General features: G+C 43.3%; 1 protein-coding gene across 1 annotated transcript in view; it reads right to left on the bottom strand.

Annotated features, from left to right (window-relative positions):
- Positions 1-1,482: 1,482 nt before the first annotated feature.
- Positions 1,483-22,601, bottom strand: part of RAPGEF5 (Rap guanine nucleotide exchange factor 5) — a 225,865-nt gene continuing 204,746 nt past the window's right edge. The window contains exons 22-26 of the mRNA XM_042919932.1: positions 21,195-21,245; positions 20,317-20,404; positions 14,912-14,976; positions 9,769-9,823; positions 1,483-5,599 (exon numbers count right to left, since the gene is read on the bottom strand). Of these exons, the coding sequence (XP_042775866.1) occupies positions 5,481-5,599; positions 9,769-9,823; positions 14,912-14,976; positions 20,317-20,404; positions 21,195-21,245 (378 nt within the window). The 3' untranslated portion in view covers positions 1,483-5,480. The remainder of the gene's footprint in view (positions 5,600-9,768; positions 9,824-14,911; positions 14,977-20,316; positions 20,405-21,194; positions 21,246-22,601) is intronic.

Below are 22,601 nucleotides of genomic sequence, written 5' to 3' on the forward strand. Positions count from 1 at the left end.
CCAGGTCATGTTCTTGTGGTTTGTGAGTTCAAACCCTGCGTTGGGCTCTCTGCTATCAGCACAGAGCCCACCTTGGATCCTCTCTCTCCCTCTCTCTGCCCCTCCCCCGCTTGCACTCTCCCAAAAATAAATAAATAAATAAATAAGAATCTTGAAAAAAAAAGTTTGCTAATTTGAACAGGAGGCTTGTTCCTCTTCCCAGTATGGGCGATCCTGGTAAAGAGAATTTCCCAACTATCTGGAGCAACGGGAATTTGGCTTTCTTCTGTTCCCTTCTGAAGCTGGAGCCTGGGGCTTCTGTTCTCCCTTCCTCTGCTGCTTTGCTCCAGATGTAGGCCTGCCCCACAGAGGAAGTGATTATAGATGAGGACACAGGCCCTACAACCCAGTGGTCTTCCTCTCTCTGCTCCCTGGTTCTCTCAGAGGCAGTGCCTATGCTCTCACCTCTCATTTTCCCTTGTCACTCAGAACTGCCACTTCTGGGTGACAAGAGCCTGAAAAAATCTTCCGGTCTTTACCTTTTCCCATGTAAAGACAAGGTCTTTTCATGGATGTGTGACAACAAGTAGCTTCATCCATCAGGTACTCTGCAAAGCCAATACTACTACCCACACGGACTGAGGGAAAGGGCAGTTTATCAAGAAAGAAGCGCCTTGGGAGACTTTATTAGCTTAGGCTAAATTCTTCTGAGGTAACATCCCCAAATACCAGGGGCTTCTAATGATGATGTTCCACGTCCTTCCCAAGCTGGAGACTCAGGTGGATGGAAACACCTTTTCCCGGAACATTGTAGGCCTTGTGGCAGAAGTGACATGCCAGCACCCGCTCCCTTGTAAAGCTTTAGTCTACAAGCTGCACAGGTCACTTCTCCCCATTTTTCACTGGACGCAGCAGGACATTTGACCACTCCTGAGTTCAACATGGTGAGATATACAATCCTCTTGCGGGAAGGGATTAATTACCACGTGCCAAAAACCAGGCTTGACATCAATGAGCAGGATGTGTAATCCTCCCATAAGAAGGGGTAGAGATTTTGAACAATGACGTGGTCTAGTTTTTCCACTTTCGAGGAACATCACTATTACCCTGTGCTTTACCATCCCGCCCGCACCTCTTGTGGGGTCAGGGCCTCCCTTTGAGACCTAGAGCACTGCCGCCAGGGCCGTGAGCTTCCCTCAGTATCTGGGCTGATAAGGCAGAGTTGCTGATCCCAGTTGAGTATGGTGGGGGGGGGGGGGGGGCGGGGAGGACAGAATCGGAGAATCCTGATGTGATTTCCTCCCCAGGGTCCTTGGGTTCTCCAACGGCTCAGGGGCAGCATAAGTGATTCAGAGCTTCAGCGGCTGCCTGGGAATCCCTTCACCTGCCTGTAGCTCTCTCGGTGAGCATATGAGTTCCACACAGTGAGAACATGCTGCCAGACATAGGCTATGGAGCCCATGAACATCACAGACACAGCAAGAAGCTATGAGGCATCAACAGTATCTTTAACATAATCTTATATTTGGAAAAGCAGTTTAAAAAAAAAACACTTGAAAATACAAGATAAGGTAACAGTGACTTATAGAAGTGTTCACCTTATATTGCTTGGCCATTTTTTACATATAAATTATTGCTTACTAGCTTCGATAAATACACAGCACAGTCCTATATACAGAAGCAGAAAGCGTGACATGGGAGAAAGAAAATACTGTTAATGGCAATTCTGGTAATTCCACAAATGTTTCATATTTACCAGCTCTTATAATGGTGGAAAACTACGAAGTGTAGTCCCTGAGAAGTTAGGTAGACACCCTGATTGTGGGTTTTCTATCTTCTAATTTTTAACGCAAGCTGACAATGTCACAGCAGTCCTAATTAATGATACATTAAAAGGCAAGAGTCCTTGCTTCAGGGCATCAATTTCATCCCAGTATTTAATAACCATGTAATACGAATACAATAAATAGGCTATGCAAATAAATATTCCTCTGCTAAAAAACGTTTAGTATATACAGCTTTGCTTTATACAGTAGTACATTTTCATCTAACTTTTTGGCAATTTTTAAAAACTTTTCTTCCCCCTACTACTTTTAAGCACAATGGCCCGCTCATTAATGAGCAGGCTGAAATTTTAAGGACATGTCTTTGAAGCATTTAAAAAGAACGCCGTGTTAGATAACTGCAGTGGACCTGATCTTCCCCCTTTTTAATGTTTCTGTCTAGTTAGTTTCTTGAGCAGCTTGGATCAGCTGTGCCATTTCAGAACACGAGGTTTGAGATCTGCGATGTGACAGCCATAACGAGCCAAAGGGGCTGGGGCTGGGGCAGCGGTGAAGCCCAGCTCCGGGCATCAGAAATCACCAACCCCCTCTTCCCTGCAACTGTCTCTCCCTACCCAGAGGCTAGCCTACAGGATGCAACTCCTTCTGCCTGCCAACTGGGACGGCTGGCTTTTTCCTTTATCCTCATTATTCTGAATTCAATGCACGCTCCACCCAACTTGCCTGTGGATATGGGTCTAGGGAAATGCATTAATCTAAACAGAATTAATGATACTAAAATAAAGTGAACGCGGGTCATAATACTTAGCACTGTAACCATTTGGCAATTGTACAGATGATAACAAAGAGTGAATTTAAAACACTGTAGCCTTTGGAGCATCTGGAAATATGTATGAAAAAAAATTTCAGGAAGGTTGCAGTTTTGCCCACAAAACTGGTCTTGTGCTACCTTGTAAGCAGGGCCGGTTTGCCGGGATGCAGACGAATCCATGAGCCCACAGGACTGCCTGAGGGTGGTGCCGTAGCAGAAAGGACCCACTGAGAAGTGCTGGGGCACCACTTGCTGAGGAAGTTGGCAGATTAGAGATTTTCAGAGTGAATGGAGATTTTATGGAATCGCAACACTCTAAGAGCAGGAAAGGAGCTTCGACATCTTGGTCCACCCTTCTAGCCAGAACAAAATCTATTTCAAAGAGGCCTTGGCTAATGTTTGGAAAGGGAATCCCTATTCACAGGGAGCCTCACGGCCAGACGGCTCAGCTTTGTTCAGGAAAGTTTCATGCGGAGCTAAAGCCATTCCCAGTTCTGTCTTCAATTCTTGAGTTCCTGTTTTACGTCTTCACAGGGCTTCTGAAACTTTTGAGTTGCTGATGCTTGGGAAATCTCTGGAGACGGTTGTTAAAATTCACAAAGATTTGGAGATTCTGACATTCGGGAGACAGGAATGAAAAAGCAAATGTAAACTAAACCAAACCCTCCCTTCCCTTTGCTGCCCTGAGAGCCACATGGCCATGGCTGGAGGAGACTGGGCGAGCCCCACATTGTGCCTGGCTTGTTTCTACCCACGACACGTGGAATACTGACTACACCATCAGAATGAGTTTAAACGTGATGTATGTGTGGATTCATTTGGTTGTGTACATATTTGGATTGGGATCTAAGCAGCAGGTGCTATGTTGAAATAGTTCTCCACTGAAAATTAGTCCTCGAGAGGTCATGTTCTGGTTGGAGTAATGGAGATCTCCTGTGAACAGACACTTAAATTGTAAAACGTGGAGACAATGTCAAAATGGCCTTACATGATTAGACTGACCAAATGATCCTCTCCAGCACAGAGAAAAGGTGAGAACATGGGCTTGTGCTGTACGCCCATGCTGTCCCCAATAATTGCCAAGGGGAGAGCTTCTCCAGTGTTTGATCAGCCATGAGACGAACCGGTTTTTCCTAGTCCTGATGGCTCTGGTCTCCTCCAGTGGGTCTCTGTCCATTCCCAGTAGCCTGGAGCTGATCCCAGTAGCCTGATTCCCAGTAGCCTTGAGTGGACCATCCCCGGATGGTCCCTTTCTGTAAAACTCTGTTAGTTTTCAGGATTGAAGTTTACACGTGCTGGGACAGACCAAATCTCTTTGAAAGTCCTACCCAAAATTTCCTCCACATGGTACCTTCCAGCACGCTCTCAAGCTCAGTGTGGTTCGCGAGCTCAGGAAACAGCACTGCTAACAGGGTATCAGAAAGCATTGGGTACCCAGAGTAATAAGGTGTTAATGGGCCAGAAGGAAGCAGTTCTGTGCAGACACCCGAGAGATGAACAGGCAGGAGAGAACTCACACGTGCAGAAGATGAATGGACTGAATTCATGAAGGAGGGCCCTTGTATTTCAGCAATGCCCACAAGCTTTTTTTGTTCATTTTAAGCTCGGGGGAAATTCTCTAACCAGTTCTTGAGAATAGCATGAGGTTTTCTCTACTGTAGGAGCCCCCATCTCTAAAAATGGGAATAAAAAGTAGACTCGAAGACTCTGAGACTCTGGGGGAAAAAAGACAAATTACAGAAGAGCTCTGGGCCTTGATTAGGAGTGGACTGCAGGACTTTGAAGTGTCCAACATAATCAGACATTTGGGTATTTTGGGGGTTCTTGGCATTTGTTGAGAGATAGGCAGTCACTACTAAATACCTTGCTCTTCTCTAGGGAGTGCTAAGTGCTTCACACACCAAATCCCACTTCACCTCCCTGTGTTGGCTGTTACCGTTCTCTGCGGTGGGCAAAGGAGCCTGCTGGAGGATGCAAAACACTAGGGCATCGCCAGGCACAAGAATGTAGACCTCTGGGACTCTGTTCCCTTGATAAACAGTTACTGAGTGCCTATAATCTATCAGGCGCTGTGCTTTTTCAAAAATCGTATTGTTCCCGTAAGAAATGCGAATCTTCTTGCACACGTAAAGAAAATCTCCAGAAACTGAGCAACGAGTCCACTTCTTAAAGATTACTATTTTTCCTTACTGGTAAAGCAACGTACTCTAACTGGCCTATAGTTGCAAATCGGTTGTGCAGAAACGAATTTCACCTGCAAGCCTACATTGATAAATGATTGTGGATGCAAAGAAATGCATGCCTTGACATTTCCCTTTTGGAAATCAGAGCATGGATGCCAGCTGCGGTCCTAATTTCCTAGACACAAGTGGCTTTTGGTGATGTCACAGTTTGTACTGACAGCGGCCACTCCTTCTCCCTGGAAATCTAGAGATGCCATCACTGTCTTTAGGTGTTCAGATGAGCTGCTTCTTTGACAGCCTATAAACAGTAATCTGTCACCAGGCAACATAAAACTCCCGTTTCGTGCACACTCGTACTGAAATATTGGGTCACTGTAGGACAAGACACGCTCTCGTCTTGACGCGGGCACATCTCAAGTTGAAAACTGGGTTGGATCAACAATGCAGTCATAAGAAACCAGACTTCTCCATTTCAAGAATGCTTCTGACGCTTTCTTTGCCTTCTCATTCTGAGAGCAGCTAGGAGAGGCCTCTCCCCATGTCTGGTGGCTGCCATCAACTTCCTGAACACGCTTTCCTGGGCTTTCCGGTGGGTTCTTATGATATACTGATAAAACTCAGCAACTTCTTTTCTCACAGGAAAGCAACGTGCTCAGCACTGACATTCCCATAGCTCAAAGTGCTGCAAGTTACAGGGGAGGCGAGGCGGTGGGCTTCTGGGGTTCACACCCGAGGCTCGATCCTGTGTGACAACTCAAACAGGGCCTGCTGGCTGTCAATGACATACAGGTGGTTAACGTAGGATTTTAACTCTTGGTGTTCCTTTGGAGACATGTCACCTCCTGGTTTTTGGAAGAAAAAAGTCTCATGAGAACAGAAATGCTACTTCTTTCTCTCTCTTTTTTAAGTATACAATTTTTTTCAAGCATAGAATTTAGTGATTCGTCACTTATGTATAAGACCCAGTGCTCATCCCAACCAGTGTCCTCCCTAATGCTGTTCGCCCCTTTAGCCCTTCCCCCCGCCCCCAACATCCCACCAGCCACCCTCAGTTTGTTCTCTGTATTTAAGAGTCTTTTATGGTTTGTTTCCCTCTCCGTTTCTATCTTATTCGTGCAGAAGTGCTATTTCTGAATACCAGTGACCTCTCTCATTAAGGCTTAGAGTAAATCTAGCAGGGGGATTCTTATTAGTCAGCATCCCAGAGAGGGGATCTTTATCCTAGCAGTGGAGATACTTCACCAGCTCAGACCAGCGCCTCAGGTCAGGTCATTAGACTACAAAGGTACTTGTTTTATTAACATTTATGTAACATTTATTACCTAATGTTATCTAGTATTTAGTGACTGTGTTAGTATCCCCCCACTACAGAGTGGGAAACAGCACAGACACACAGCAAGGGAGTGGCAGAACAGGTCCGGCACCCAGACTGTGTGATTCCTGAGTCCATGTCTGAGGTCCCATGTCACAGCAACTGCCATTTAAATAGCTTTCACTGGCTCTTATATCTCAGTCTGGAATTGTCAGAAACCACTGCTAATCTGGTCAGTGCACAGACAAAATGGTTTGTTTTTAGAATTTGTAGAATTCTTTGGGGTCCTTAGTTTTTGAAAAAGTAAAAAAATTAAGGAAGCATTTGAATGAACAGATATCACAGAACTGAACTTAAGATATACTTAACAGGCAAACAAGTTCCAGAAGCATGTGGCTGGGCTAACATCTACCCAGCAAAGGACAAGGCAAGGTGGTTTTCCACTCCCAAATCCAGGGTGGTTACAAAACTGAAGGGCCACAAGAAGCTTTTAGTGCCCTGTGAACACATATGTGCCATGCTGGTGACAAGTCTGATAAGGAGCCTGATAAAGTAGCCTGGACAATGGGGCAAGCCCACTTCCCATAGGCAAAAACAAACACAATCCAAAAAAAAAAAAAAAAAATCCCCCCAAACCTCAAGGCATTGGGAGCCTGGCTAAACTGCTATAGAGGGACAATGTCAATGTGAGAGATGGTGATGTCATATCCTCTTGCTTCACGGAATTTCGGATGGGAGCAGCAGGGTTCAGCTTGAGTAGAGGGGACCAAAGAAAGCTAAGCATTTCAATGCAGCAATTTCTTCTCTTGGTGAAATCCATTTTTTCCTCCTCTGTGACAAATGTGTTTTGTAACTTAAGGCTTGCATGTCATGGGTGGCTTGTAATTCTTAGGTTTAATAGCAAATAAGGCTTCCTGGTTTCAAAAGGCAAAAATACCAGGAATTTAAGTTTTTACCATCCCACTTGTTTGGAAGTGACCAAAAAGTTGTATTATTCTAGAACACCTTCTCTGTAAGACACTGAGAGACTGACTGCTTTTGGCTTAGTAAATATTGGTTTCGAAAACATAATCGTACAAAGATAATTTTTTTGTTAATTTTTTAACCTTAAGAAGATGGCAGAATGAGTGGTTCCAACCATGACAAGTGACACCTGCATGGCACTTCCAAATTAAAAAAAAAAAAAAAAAAAAATATATATATATATATATATATACACACACATATATACACATATATATATATATATATACATATATGTTTTAATGTTTATTTTTGAGAGAGTGAGCAAGCGAGCAAGGGAGGGGCAGAGAGAGAGAGGGAGACACAGAATCTGAAACAGGCTCCAGGCTCAGAGCTGTCAGCACAGAGTCTGACGCAGAGCTTGAACCCATGAACCACAAGATCATGACCTGAGCAGAAGTTGGATGCTTAATGGACTGAGCCACCCAGGGGCCCCTTTTTATATTTTATTTTAGAGAGAGACAGCATGAGTGGGATAGAGGCAGAGAGAGAGGGAGAGAGAATCTCAAGCAGGCTCCATGCTCTGCACAGAGCCCGATGCGGGCCCTGATCCCACAAACCTGGGATCATGACCTGTGCTGAAATCAACAGTCAGACATTCAACCAACTGAGCCACCCAGACTCCCCAGAACTTCATAATTTTTAAGTGGCTTGATTAACATTATCTTATTTTATCCCAAATGCTGACATTGGTTTACTATTCCTATATAAGCTGTCAAAATGGATTTCACTAATTTCACTAAATGAACACAAAGAGTTATGCTTTGTGCTACGAGGACTTACTCTCTAGTGATGAGAGGTTCAAGACAGTGTTAAGGCCACCAGGCCAGTATACCCTTCCTGTCTACACTTGCAGAGTCTCCTGGTCAGTGAGACCAATATCTTAGAATCGGGTGAGTGTGCATAAATACTTGGGAAGCAAAGGTGGATGAGAGAAATATGAACCCAATACTCAGCAGCATTATGCTTGCACATCTGAATGAATCTCTGTGACAATATTATCACTGTTTCTACTATAAGCGCACTGTACTTGTGTTCCTAATGGAGAAATACATAAGCACATATCACATGGTAGTAAGTGATGTAAATATTTAAAACCTTAGGTCCTGGGATGCCTGCGTGGTTCAGTTGGTTGAGTGTCTGATTCTTTTTTTTTTTTTTAAATTTTTTTTTTCAACGTTTTTTTATTTATTTTTGGGACAGAGAGAGATAGAGCATGAACGGGGGAGGGGCAGAGAGAGAGGGAGACACAGAATCGGAAACAGGCTCCAGGCTCCGAGCCATCAGCCCAGAGCCTGACGCGAGGCTCGAACTCACGGACCACGAGATCGTGACCTGGCTGAAGTCGGACGCTTAACCGACTGCGCCACCCAGGCGCCCCGAGTGTCTGATTCTTGATTTTGGCTCAGGTCATGATCTCATGGTTCGTGAGACTGAGCCCCTCACAGGGCTCTGCTCTGACGACATGGAACCTGCTTGGGATTCTCTGTCCCTCCCTTGTTCATGCTCTCCCTCTCTCTCTCTCTCAAAATAAATAAACATTAAAAAAAAAAAAAAAACTTAGGTCCTGTATTTATAACTCTCCCTTTCAAGCACAAACTTTGTAATTCATACAGAAGTTCCGTTGCTCTGTAGGGGACAACACTGCCAGCCAAAACTAGCCAAACAGAAAAAACTTTCTTAAGAATATGCACTAATCCTTAAGGAGTAGGACTTTGATCTTTGTACTTTATACATACTTCCGTATTGTTGAAAAAATTATTTTACAAGGAGGATATATAAAGCAAGTTTTATTTAGTGGTCAGCTTTGATTGATTTATAATTACTGAACTCAACTTTCTATTTTTTTTTTTTTTCTTTACTGCCCTTTATATCTATAGAATCTGCACAAGGCAAAGAAAAGAGTGTGGGTCAGGAAGTCAGGCAGGCTTGGCCTGAATAATGGCTGAATGGGTTAACTCTCTGAGTCTCAGTTTTCCGCTCTGCACCACAGGGTTAATGATCTCCATGCACCAGTCACCAATACTGGTGTCAGGATGCCACTGCCCGTGTGAATGCTCCTTGGACTCAATAAAGCTGATTTCCTTCCTTCCTGCAATGTTTTAACGCTATTTAAACATGGTGTAAATTATGCCTGAGGTTTAAAAAGGAACAGATCTTCCTACTTATGTTAATCTCAGCAGGGAATCCACAAAAGTGCTCAGAAAAATACCTATTCAGTGAAAGGCAGCTCCGGACAGGAAGTTTTTGTTGGAGAGGAGTAAAGATTCTGGAAGGCTGCTTCAGGCACTTTTACAAACCATATTCCAATTCCAGGAAGGCTCTAAGCAAGAAGTTTAGGCACAGGGTCACCCCTGATAAACCCACTGGTAATTCTGAGCCAAGGGGCAAGCAAACAGACTTTCAGGCTCAGGGGTGTGGGGGTGGGGGGGGCCTCTGCTCATCGAAAGTCACTCTGTACAGTGTAAACTTGCTGCCAAGAGAGGATAAAAAAACTGCCATATCTTGTTTTCCTTTGCATCCCAAATATGAAGTGAAACTAAGAAAGAATATAGTAAATGCATATAAGACTTTATAATCTGTTTCAGTTTATTACCACCAAATACTTGTGATAAGGTCACAGTCTGTACCAATGTAGGGTGAATTTACATTCCCTGGCCAACTTCAATTACTCACCAAACTGGTTAGTCCTGCAGTGCCTCAGGGTCCGGACAGTGTCTGCAATCATATGCTGGAAGGCAGAGCAGAAAATGTATCGGTGGAAGGGTCATTTAGGGTGTTTCTGAAGTATGCCTACTGGGATGAAAGCAGAGTGCACCCTTGGGTGCAAACGGCATCGCTGCATTTGGAACTGGACTTGACTTCAACTGAGAATACTGAGCTTGGATTACAAAAGGATATTCAGTCTTCATCTGTCAAAACAGAGCCCCCAAACCTGGCTGCACAGATTCTAACTGGGTTTCCTCATGCCACGGGGTCTAACAGCCCACCGTTTACACACCGTAAAGAGGTACGGCATTCCCACCCCATCTGCCTGTCCAAACCTGCTTAGGCTTTTCCCTTCCAGGGATGTTTTGCCTGCTCTCGGTGAAGCCTTTCTGAGATTTCCCTTCTGAACTTGGGAGGCTCCCTTGTACAGTATACACTGGCCTCGTGTGGTTGGCGCTGCTCTGGATCTTTGCGCCTCTTCCAGGCCGGGTGCCAGTAGAGGGCTCCGCACGCCCAGCACCTGCCATATGTCACACAGTGATTCCGGTACTTGCTGAATGCAGACAGGAACTCTGGTGGCATCAAAGACTCAAGTATGCAAATCGCGACAGGAAATGACACAGTCACAAAAGGCAAACATTTTCTAAAACGCCAATATCTTTAAAGAGACTGTTTTTGGTTTGGTTTATATTCTCTCCTACAGTCTTCAGGATTCTACTTTGTTTCTTTAGTGTTCTCACTGATCTCTAGGCAAAAGTCTTCTTAGCTTACAGCTGCCTTTGACAAGATCCCATTAGCTCATACTTGGGTACCTTCAAGAGTCTTCTAGCTCTATCATTTCTAGTTTCCCGTGACGAAGAAGAAAGACAGCATTTAGGACAACACCATTTTCCACTCCTGTTTCTCCCCTACTGTTGCCAGAATCATCTCCAAATACTGCTGCCATTGTGTTATTGTCCTCTGGAAAATCCACGTCGACTTTCTAATTTGTTTCATATCAAAATCCAAACATTGCCCAACGATTCAAGAAATCAACGTTATTCATTATCTGCTCCTCCAAGCTTCCCCAAACATGTCAACATCTTTCACATTCCACATGTACACACCAGTCAGAGGCTCATCCATACACAGCAAGCCCTCAGTGAATTATTGCTACAAGAATAATTTTGGCGTGAAAAAAATTTTTTTTACTTAAAACCTGTCAGAACTATAGAAACTTTATTTGAATGTGACCTACTTATTAAATTGTTCTCAACTGTGTTTCCAATGTATTTCTATTCAATAGTGGAAAATTAAATAGGACAGTGATTATAGCAGGACCTCAAGTTGCATTTGTAAAGGAAATGAGACGTGACTCACGTCTGTGAAAGTATTGTTATGTTTCCTTCCCCAAATGTTACCACTATTCCCAGGGCAGCTCTCTCGTTCTAAGCTATGGCGTCACACTGATTTCTATCCTCTGCCATTTAGGCAGCTCACGGGAGCCTTGAGCTGATGCAGGGTTGAGGGCTGAGTGTGGCAGTGAAACCTGAGTCCTCCCCATCTTCAGGTTTTCTGAAGGGGGGAGGGGGAAAATGTGGTAAAGGATGAGGCTCTCAACACTGAGGAGTAAAGAGAAGAAAGAGAGAAAGCATTTGTTTCTTCATTATTTAATAGTTTGCGACTGAAACGTTTAGAGCTGCTGAGACAGCAGAGGGAACAATGGAAATCTTATTAGACCCAATGAGTGCTTCTGGGCCTTCGTGTCATCTGACTTAATGTGTCGGCCTGTATCAGCCAGATAAAGAGAATACACTGAATGATTTGCTAGCTGGCTTAAGCTAATATCCATCATGAGGCATTGGCTTCTCCCAAGTTAATTCAGTTAGGTTCTATTGGTTCATTATTGTGAAAGATGATCCTGTTTTAGCTTAAGTGAAACTCTGTCCCTTGCTAAGAAACATTCCTTGAAAACACTGACTTTATTAGGAAATTCAGTCTCATTCTCCAGCATCCAAGTATAATGTAGGGCTATGTACATTGTATAATAGGTTTTTGTCCTTTGAAAAAATTTGAACTCACCCTGTCTTCTCTGTGCAAGGAGGGGGTCAGCAGTAGGTGTGCTCCATACTAAGAACCATCTACTGTGTGAGGACCAGGAACTCGCTCATGTTACAGAACCTGATCTGTCTAGAAATGGTGGGCTAGCCGGCGTCTGATGGATGTATGTGGATGTTATGGCCCGCTGTGTACATGCATAACTGCATTTAGCTTCTAGTTGTCTTTTTTTAATAAAGTTCTCTTTGAGAATTTACAATTTAAAAGAGAATATTATTACTTATTTATGCCATGTTATTTCCTTAAGGCATCTTAAAGGATTAAGGGGGTACAGACAGTTATTGACACTAAAAGAAGTACTATTTGTTAGACTACGTTTTGCTCCCAGAGGTTAATCTGAAGTCTTTTTTTTTTTTTGAGAGTGAGAGAGAGCCTATGTGTGTGCACCAGCAGGGAAGGGCGGGAAGGAGGAAGAGGAGAGAGAGAGAATCTTAAGCAGGCTCCACACCACCCAGTGTGAAGCCCAATTCAGGGTTCCATCTCATGACCCTGGGATCACGACCTGAGTCCCAATCAAGAGTCAGATGCTTAATTGACTGAGCCACCCAGGTGCCTCAGTCTGAAGTCCTGACACATCTGAAAGCAAGACCCTAGATGACATTAGCTGTTATCCAAAGGCGTCCACTGGATTGTTGGAGAAAGTAGCAGAAGCCCAGAAATGCTGGTCAGAATGAGAGACAGGGATGTGGGGATCTTTCCATGGCTTTTTCCCATTTGTGCCTTTATCGAATCTTTCTCTGACTTCAGTAGCACTATCGGAGGGGCAGTAACACAAGGAACTTGACCAAACCACTGGCTCACCTGGGGGAGAAGGTCAACTGCTGGTCTGCTCTTAACAACAGACAACAGTCGGCTTTATAACGAGCGCAACTGTTCTCCCGTGTTCCGTCTAAGTTAGTCAGAGGGTAACTCACTAGACCTTTGTGCTGAATTCTACTCAGAGTGACACCCCTCCTCCCGCATCTCCACACATGCTCTCCAAAGCTTGTTAGGCATTCTTAACCACATGTGCTGGCCGGGATTTGAAGTAGATATTGACCACAGGCTTCATCTGCCTGAAATCATTTCATTAATATCCAACACTGGAGATTAACCTACACAAAGTCTAGAATGTTAGTGCCTATAGTCTTTGGTTGCAAACAGGTACCCTGGGATCTTCAGAACATGACACAGTGAGGGGCACCTGCCTGGGTGGCTCGTGAGTTGGAATCCCACATCAGGCTCTGTGCTGACAGCTCAGAGCCTGGAGCCTGCTTCAGATTCTGTGTCTCCCTCTCTCTGCCCCGTCCCAGCTCACACTCGGTCTCTGTCTCAAAAATAAATAAACATTAAAAAAAATTACAATTATCTTTAAAAAAATACAACATGACACAGTGATACAGAACGAGTCTCTAAAGAGTACGTACAAAAAAGCCTCACTCTGAATATCTACTTCTGGCTGTGCTGGTTTGACTGTAGCATCTAAAATAACTGAGCTCTGGAAAGCCTGCTTGGCTCAGTCAGTTGAGCGTCTGACTCTTGGTTTTGGCTCAGGTCAGGTCATGATCTCACAGTTTTGTGAGTTCCAGCCCCGTGTCAGGCTCTGTGCTGGCTGCACAGAGCCTGTTTAGGATTCTCTCTCTCCCTCTCTCTCTCTGCCCCTCCCCTGCTTGTGCTGTCTCTGTCTCTCTCAAAATAAATAAATAAACTTAAAACTTTTTTAAATAACTGAGCTCTGGTTCCAAAGCACTTAGCACAGGGGGATTTAAAGAGTACAGGCACATCCACTTTAACAACAACTTAACCAGATGTGCTGGCCAGGATTTGAAGTCAAATCAGTCATTCTCAAGTGATTAAAATGGAGCTACTGCGGGATATCCCAAGACGTCTCTCTCCCAGATTCTAGGTGCTTGGATTTTCAAGTGGCACAGCGGTCCTCTGTCACTTCACCCCATGTGTGGTGAGTTAACCTGATGATTACAGCCGGGCACTTATGAGGCAAAGGTCAGATGCCAAACCCCGCTCGGACTCATCAGTTTGTACCGTTCTTTGGTCATGGTCGGCAACCCCGCCTCACTCAACCTTCTCTCACATGCCTGACCCAGTCTCACAGGGAACCGGGGGTCAGTTCCTGAAAGAGTTCATACAAATCCATTACCATTACTGAAAAGGTCACTCAAAGGTCAGGATCTACGGACTGGGGTCACTGGTATCATCTTTAACCATGAAGGACAGTCTAATCTATGACACTCAAGTTCATTTGGGGACAGATCCATTCTTGCAGTCCACGGGGCCTCTCTGGAGCACTCCTCATTTACACTTGCTCAGTTCTCCCTAGCAGCTCCTCCTCTGCCCTAGGCCAGTCAGAAAGGCTAGGAGGAGCTCACAACAGGAGGAAGTACCTGGGAAGGTCTTAGAAATACTTCAGGAAGGGGAATTTCAGTAACTCGTAAGGGAGGACTGATTGGGAACCTTTCACTTGAGCAGGGAGTGCACTCTGCCTGAGCTGCTGTCTCCACAGTCCACTGTGCTCCACAGGCGGACAGAGGGGTGGTGCTTCCTCTCAGGCACAGCCTGCGAATTCCACCTTTGCATCCAGTGGGGAGCACTGAAGATGAACGCATCTCCCCAGAAGCAGAGCTTTTTCCTGGGTCCTGGAAGCAGTATACACTGAGACGCAGAGCGATGCCTTTCAAGCAGTAAAGCTTAACCTCCTGTCTTAGTGACAGAACCTTACAGGTTTTATTTCCGGTTTAGTAACACACACACAACCACTGATATTAATTGAATGAAGTCCCATTTTCAAAAATAAAAAGCAGACTTTCATAGTCAGTCCTCAAAACCTTGTTAGCACACTTATTTTTCACTGGAATACATTTTATTGACAATGCTGAACGTGCAGCAAATAAGCTCCTGGAAACCACCATGTATTCAGAGGAGAAAAATACTTAAACCATTTGTTTCTTAGAACAAGAAGGAAAAGCATGCACTTTCCTGACAGTGGGAAAAGGGAGAAATAATGAAATGTACGTACCAGTTTTTCAAAATTGACAAGATTATCCAAAAATGTTTTATTTCCTTCATGAATAAATGTTACATCTGAAAATTAAAAACAAAAAGACATATGTGCCATTAGGAATGGATCATGAGTCAGGGCTAAGGAGGTCCAGAGGCAATGCAACTTATTAATTTTTCTTAAACATCATGCATTACTCCATGCATTTGACAAGGCAACTTGAACCTGAATCTGTATGGTATTCGATGTGAAAAGGCATAATTTATAAGTGAGGGGGAGGAGAGAATATTATAACATTAATGCAGTTATATATTTTGCACTTCAACGTGCTTGATAGAAGCTAACACTATTCTATAACTTAACCAGTCCATTATGTTTTTTTGACCAGAACACTGAGCAGGAAAGAAATAAATACCCAGAAACAAAGGAATTTTCATATTTATGTGTTTACTTTTTAACAATCCCTGGCAAAGTGTATGTGGCCTGCTTTATCTACATTAGAAGATTTAGATTTAGATGTTAAAATGTAGATTTTTCGGTCTCAAAGCCAGTGCCTGATTGTGTATCAGAAATGAGGAAAGGGATGGGTTAGAAAATGGCAGTTTCTGGCCCTACTCAATGGGTGGAAAGCATCACTGATGAAAAGAACATATGGAAATTAGGATGAAGGTACATTTTCAGAGGAAGGGAAAGTTACATTTGGTTTGAGCCTCACCTGCACCGGAAGTGACAGAAGATACTCAAAGAAAAGCCTCCTTTTGGTTGCAAAAAACCTGAATGCCTCCTCCAGAGAAAGGGATTTGGGAATTAGTTACAATAAAGACAGCAGCTGAAGCTCAGTGAGTGGATGACTCAGAAACTCAGATCAGAGGGTCAAAGACAGAGCACTAGGGAATCTTCACAGATAAGAATCAAAGAGCCTGCAAATAATCATGTCGGATCACAAACATGCAGGATAAACCAAATGAAAATTATCTTGTTGAAATAACCTGACATGAAAGAGGCAAAAGAACAGCTTAAGATTCCTATAAATAGAAAGGGAAAGCATTTGCATTTAATCAAGACTTTCATCCTGCTGGTCCCTATGGGGCAATTACGAGGTAGGTGCTGGAAACCTGCCTGCAAGACACTTGGCTGCTGAGCTCTGACTGCCCACCAGGGGACGACACCAGCCACAGACCTACATGATCCCCTGATCCAAACCTTTCCTCAAGGAACCCCTTATATACAGCTTCTAGCACCGACTGCAAAGTTTTCCTAAGCTTTTTCCCCCTTTACTAAAATTGATGTTCTAATAGGAAAATAATTTACAATTACACAGTTGTCTGAAAGACTCTGGTTATTTTGTCTTTCATGACTTTGCTTTCAAAAAAGAACCATAAGCTTTCATTCTGTGACACGATACTTAGAGTAGTCGGCGCATGAGCTTTTCCTTTTTTTTGTGTGTAGCAAATAAGCGCGTGTGCACTCTACCTACATTACACACCACCTAAAAGCCCGGTCTCCCCTAACTCCCTGAGACCTCGGGTTACAAATGCCCTCTCTGAGTCACTTGGGCCATTTCCCCAATGTTACATTATTGTCCTCTTCTCCCTATGTTCCCGAGGATGATGATGAGGGGTGATGACAATAATGGCACTTATCTCTATTAACAGCATCAGAAAGGGCATTAACAGAAGACTGTAAGGTAAAGCCTTAGCAGGACAGAATGTGAAGAAACTGGGAGCCAAAGAACATGCACAGCTGGCCCAGCATCACAGCTCTACTCCTCCCAGCCAGGGCTCAAACCCAGGGAGCCTGCTTCCTCTTCCCCACTGTGCCTCTCTGGGAGCTCACATTGAAAGGACTTGGACATTTCTTACAGCCCGTTACAGTCACCTGGCTAGATTTATGGCATGTGGGGTGTGTCTGCAACTTTTCAAATCTTTCCTTTGGTGGCTCCCTCTCTTTCCTCCAACCTAAGGTCTCTTCACTTCTTTGGTGGTCTCAACCCCAACCCTTAGGGCTTGGAGGTCAGGCTGATGAGCATGAGAAGAAGGCAGGGAAGGTGCTTGGGGCCGGGTGGAAAGGGCAGAGAGGCTGGAGGGGCTGCCACTCAGGAGAGGGGGTTCAAGTGGCTGAAGGTTTTGATGCAGTTGAATGGCAGGTGATGCAGTCAGAAGGGAAGGGAAGGAAGGGGAGGGGAGGGAAGAAAGAAAGTTGGGAGGGAAGGGGACAGAGAGAAAGAAACCTGGGACCTCAGAACTTAAGTCGTGGGAGGGAAGGGGGAAGGGAAGGGGGAGGGGAGGGGAGGGGAAGGGAGGGGAGAGAAGGGAAGGGAAGAAAGTTGGGAGAGAAGGGGACAGAGAGAGAGAAAGAAACCTGGGATCTCAGAACTTAAGTCATGGGCTGTGAAGCAATTCTGGGTACCCACCAGGCTGAGTGTGTGAAATGAGTACCTTTCATCTGGAGACACCTGAACACTCTCCAAACACTTCATATAACATAAGTGCCAGACAAAATGACTCCACTTGTTGATGGCAATTAAAAGAGGAGGAAGAAACACCAGTTTTCCTTTTATTTAAATACACTCGCAAACCTGCAATAATCATCTCTTCTCTAAAATACATACACAACCCACTGGAGGACTTCAGTTAATCTTCAAACACCTGCTGATTATTGACTCTACTGGAAAGGACTACCATCTTCAAAACGCTGAATGAAACAGACTATTTGGCTGCTTTGGACTTTAGCTTAGCTGGATCCTTTCTCCTACACTTATTTAGGGTTTCCTATTCATCTGTTTTCTGAACAGATTCCACACCACAGTATGGGGGCAACTAAATCAAAAGGCAAGAATTCAACTGGGAAACAGGAAAGCTGAGGCCTGGAAGGATCCTCAGATTACCTGATAATCTCCATGCTTACTGGGAACTGTCTCAACAAAAAAAAAGAAAGAAAGAAAGAAAGAAAGAAACATGGGAGGCCTAATCCTTCTTAACATCCAAGGGGTTCAATTTGATCCTTTTTCTCTAACTAATAGCAACCCAAAGTGGGAGGCACAAGGGGCAGAACAAGTTTTCATTAATTAGGTGGTTGTTCTAAAGTAGTTTATTACAACTTAAAAATTTTTTTGCAATTAAAAAAACCCCCAAATTAATGTTATTATTTTTTTTAACATTTATTTATTATTGAAAGACAGAGACAGAGCATGAGCACGGGGGTGGGGGGAGTGCAGAGAGAGGAGGAGACAAAGAATCTGAAGCTGTTAGCACAGAGCCCGATGTGGGGCTCTAACTCACAAACCCTAAGACCATGACCTGAGCCAAAGTCAGAAGCTTAACCGACTGAGACACCCAGGCATCCCAATGTTATTTTTTCCAAAATGTTTTGTTCCAGGCATGATATATACATATCTTAAATTTCACATTATATTCCTTTGGAAATTATTTCAGACAAAATGATAATTTTATTAAAAAATTTTTTTTAATTTTTATTTTTGAGAGAGAGAGAGAGAGAGAGAGACAAAGTATGAGTGGGGGAGGAGCAGCGAGAGAGGGAGACACAGAATCCAAAACAGGCTCCAGGCTCTATCAGCACAGAGCCTGATGCGGGGCTCGAACCCACGAACTGTGAGGTCATGACCTTAGCCGGCATCAGACGTTTAACTGACTGAGCCACCGAGGCATCCCAGAAAAAAATGATAATTTTAAATAAAGTGTTAATGATGTTTATTTTTATAATCACAAAATATTTAAAAGGGAAAACTGCTTAAACTCAAAAAAGCCTCTAATAAAAAAAAAAGAAAAAAATGTTTAATTTACTAGAGTGAATGAATGTATTTTCAGTAGAAAAAAAGGGAAATTTGTTTTGCTGCCAACAAAGAGGCGTAGATAAACTCAGTAGAGCAGAAAATTGCATCTAAGCTAAGATATAAGTGTGAGACACTTGGCTGCATTAAATATTTTTGGGGGGGGAAATCAAGAATATACAGCAAAAAACACTGCTCATATTTAAATAAGCTAAAGGGACATTGTCCACTAACTTCTCATTACCTTACAAATTTTGTTTCAAATTGTTTTCTGCTTAAAATCAATTCCTTTCCCAGATCTGTCTTCATTTCCTGCTTCCTATTTGTGTCTAAATGATTCTAAGTGTTAAGTCCCACCTGCCACCCGCACTGTCCAGGTGAAGGTGTTTTATTTTGCAAATAAAAATCATAAGCCTGAATAAACGTTTAAATTGCTATTTTGGCATTACAATCCCTCCTTATTTCACCCATTTACATTTAGCAGAATCTTTTCAGCTTGAATGCAGCATCTATATGCCTCTCAGTTGTGCTAACACAGTATTGTTTCACAAAGATTCTTGCTTGATACTAGATGCAGGCTAGATGAGGAGCTGCAGGGAATCACAGCGACTCAGAAATTCTCCAAGCTCGGGTTGTTCCGGAGAGAAGCTGAGGAAGGAAGATCAGCTTTATTGTCAGTGGGGGTAGCAATGGGGGGAGAGGAGGCAGGGAGCCTGGCCAGGACATCCAACAACACAGTTACTAGGTAACTCATTTCCAGAATCACATTTACGAGTCCAGCTACTGGGGCCAGACCTAGCAGAAGTTACATGCCTCTGAAGGGCACAGGCTATATAAAAGAGTATGCCTATAAAATCCCTTGGGAAGAATCAAAATATGGCCAAAAAAAAAAAAAAAAAAAAAAAAAAGACCAAATCCCTTTTCCCTGGAAAGCACCTAGGTAGAATATATACTGAATGTTAGCAGAATAGGCCGGTATAAAAAGAACTTCCTTTTAATTAAACCTCTTGGTTTGAAAGAGACCACTGAGATCTCATTAACAAATGTAACTAACATGTTTCAGGATGAATTATTTGGTGCTCTATAGGAGAAGTCAGGGGACTAGCTTGCAGCTGTAACATATTTTCCCAAATGGATTCCATTACTGGAAAAAGAAAGTACGTCCTCCACCAATAATTTTCATCCACTATACTGCCTGTGTTGACCACAGGTATTTGTCACACAGCAGCAGCCAGTCAGGGAGATCCCTGAAATTTAAGCTGCAAATATAGAGAGCATGATCACTGTTTGGTTTCTTTATCCCAGCCTTATTCTTGGTTGAATTAAGTGGATGGTAAACTCTAAGAAACTAAGACCATGCTTAGAAGCAGAGCAAAATAAAAACACATGTTTCCAGTCTCAAGTTTTGGAAGTCAGGTGAAAATGCTTTGTTATCTCTCGGGTACAATTAAGTATTTCTGGTACCTCAGAAATAATTGAGCGTTTGAAAAACAATCACAAGCAAACACAGGTGTAATGTCAAAATTAGTCTCACGAAATACACCTAGAGTCCCCCCTGTTTTTTTCAGCCCCGCGTAGTTAGAATGACACATTTCTGAAGATGGAATTGCACAGCATAAAACAAAATTGTTACCTTTAAGCAACAGGGGCATGAATGGGATTTTGGGTGGTTTCATCTTTTTGAAAGCATCTCTGTAGGCTTTGTGATTCAGGGAAGGATCCTGCCAAACCAAGCAGATGACAAAGAGAAAGAAAAATCAATGTGCTACAGAAACAATTCTAAATCCACTTTTGCTATACAATTTGAACATGATTTAGATATTGAGAGGTTCTTCCTCAGAACAAAGTAGATAAAGGTTTCCTAGGAGAATAAACTCGCTACATTAGGGCAAGAAATGTAGGCAATGAACGAAAGTCAACTTATTGGTTTACAATAATGGGAAATGACTGCAAAAGAGAGGCACCTTTTGATTGCCCTATTATTTTCCTCAAATAGGTTTCTTAAGTACAGTTTCCTCTGCATAATTTCTATCATGAGGTAACCCCAAAGTCTTTTGTTAGGTACACTGCAAAGAAACACCTCCCTTATAATGCACAGACAATGCACAGAAAGTAAGAGCACATTGTTTTATTGTGTTCTGAAACATTAAAAAAAAACCCTAAATCTAAGAAATGGTAGAAAGGAGAAAAAGGAGAAAACAGTAATGCATAAGACACTGACCACACACTCCATGTATACCAGTTAATTCTGTAAGCTTTGAAATGGACTAGGTACTTAAAAATCTTCATTGTCCAAATGAGGTCAAAAGGACCATTCTCACTACCTTTTTCCATGGAGGGGAAGAGGCATTAACTGTCCATTCCTTCATTCCTTAAGAAGTAAAGCTACATTTTCATACACAAGTGATGTAGGCTAAGCTACTGGACAACGTGCTGACCATTACAATCTAGAAGGAAATTTGTTACGATCCATTAATTTGAAGAGTAAGTCCCCTTTGGCTCGCTACTTACTGTTAAACTTTCGAGTTCAGAGAAAAGTTTCTTAAACTTCCCAGGGATTTTCTAAAATCAAACAAACGAAATACAAAAAGGAAAAGGTCAAAGAAGTCAGTTATTTTCAGAGGCACTAGGGGGAACTTTTCCTAAGCTGTGCTGGCATGTGTCCCATTTCTGAGCATAAATACCTCTATCATTTGATTCTACGCCACTTGCTTCTCACTAGGCAATCTTCATCATTCCTTAATGTGACATTCCTTGGGAATGCTGCTCAAGACAGTTTAAAATAATGCACAGCTACATGACTCAGGAATCTAGCTGGTCAGACATTCCACACACGGGTGATTTTTTAATACAAACTTGAATTTCAGCTCCATATCCCACCTTCGGCGAATGCTCTGGTCTTCTTATAGACTCTTGCTGAGTGGGAAATAATATTGGCTGACATTTTTTGTCTAAATGATAGAACTGTGTTTCACAGCAGAGGGCTAAATGGTGAAAGGCCATAAAAACCCTAAGTGATGAAGCCTGCACGTCAGTGGGAACGAACTACTACTGAATAGTAAAGAGCAACCACATCAACATCATAGAGGGTAGAAACATATGCCATCCTCCCAAATAAAAATTTGGGCCCAAGCAAGAAGCACCTGGGATTTTCCAGCCTAGCTCTGACACGATTAAGGGAAATACTGGATACCTTCCATACTGACTTAGTAGTCAGTCAGTCTGAATTTGAATTCCGACTCTGCCCCTTTCTAGCTGCGTGGTTTGCTGTGAGTCCCCACTTGCCCTTCTGTGGTCCAAGTGGAGCTGGTCCAAGACCTTCTTCTTGTTTGCCCGGCCCATTATCTACCAGCCATGGCACTGATGAGTGCCCTGTACATGGTAGGCAGTCAACATGTGCATGAAATGCATGCTGTTGGAACTTAATTATTTCTCCTCTCAATTTCTGCAAATCAAAGCTTCTTTCCAGGTTTAATTCAAATTCCACTTTCTTCTGACCCTTGCTGGCCTTTTCCCTCCTGCTCTGATTGACTGTGGCCTTTGTTGGCCATCTCCTTTCATCTCACAATGTGTGTGCAGGTCGTGTTTGCTTAACCAGGGAAGGCAGACCTTTCGTTTCTTTTCTTTTGCACTCCTTTAAGGGGCGGTGACCCTGACCCTCAGGTCACCACCATGCATTCCAATGAAGTATGGCCCCTGAAGCAAAGACAGTGAATCCCCGTTATTCAGAGCTCTGAGTTGAGATCTAATGTAAGAAAAAGCTAGCTGGCCTAGGTTGTAGGAGTTTGAATCAGGGGACCATCAGAATGGAGTAGTGACAGGAGCTGAATCAGAGAGGGCTGGAGAGAAACTGAGACCACAGGAGCCACATGGAGCTCAGGGTCATAAGGGAGAAAGAAGCCTGAATGGTTAAAGAGA

Source organism: Panthera leo, chromosome A2 (assembly GCF_018350215.1).
Source record: "Panthera leo isolate Ple1 chromosome A2, P.leo_Ple1_pat1.1, whole genome shotgun sequence".
NCBI classification, from domain to species: domain Eukaryota; kingdom Metazoa; phylum Chordata; class Mammalia; order Carnivora; family Felidae; genus Panthera; species Panthera leo.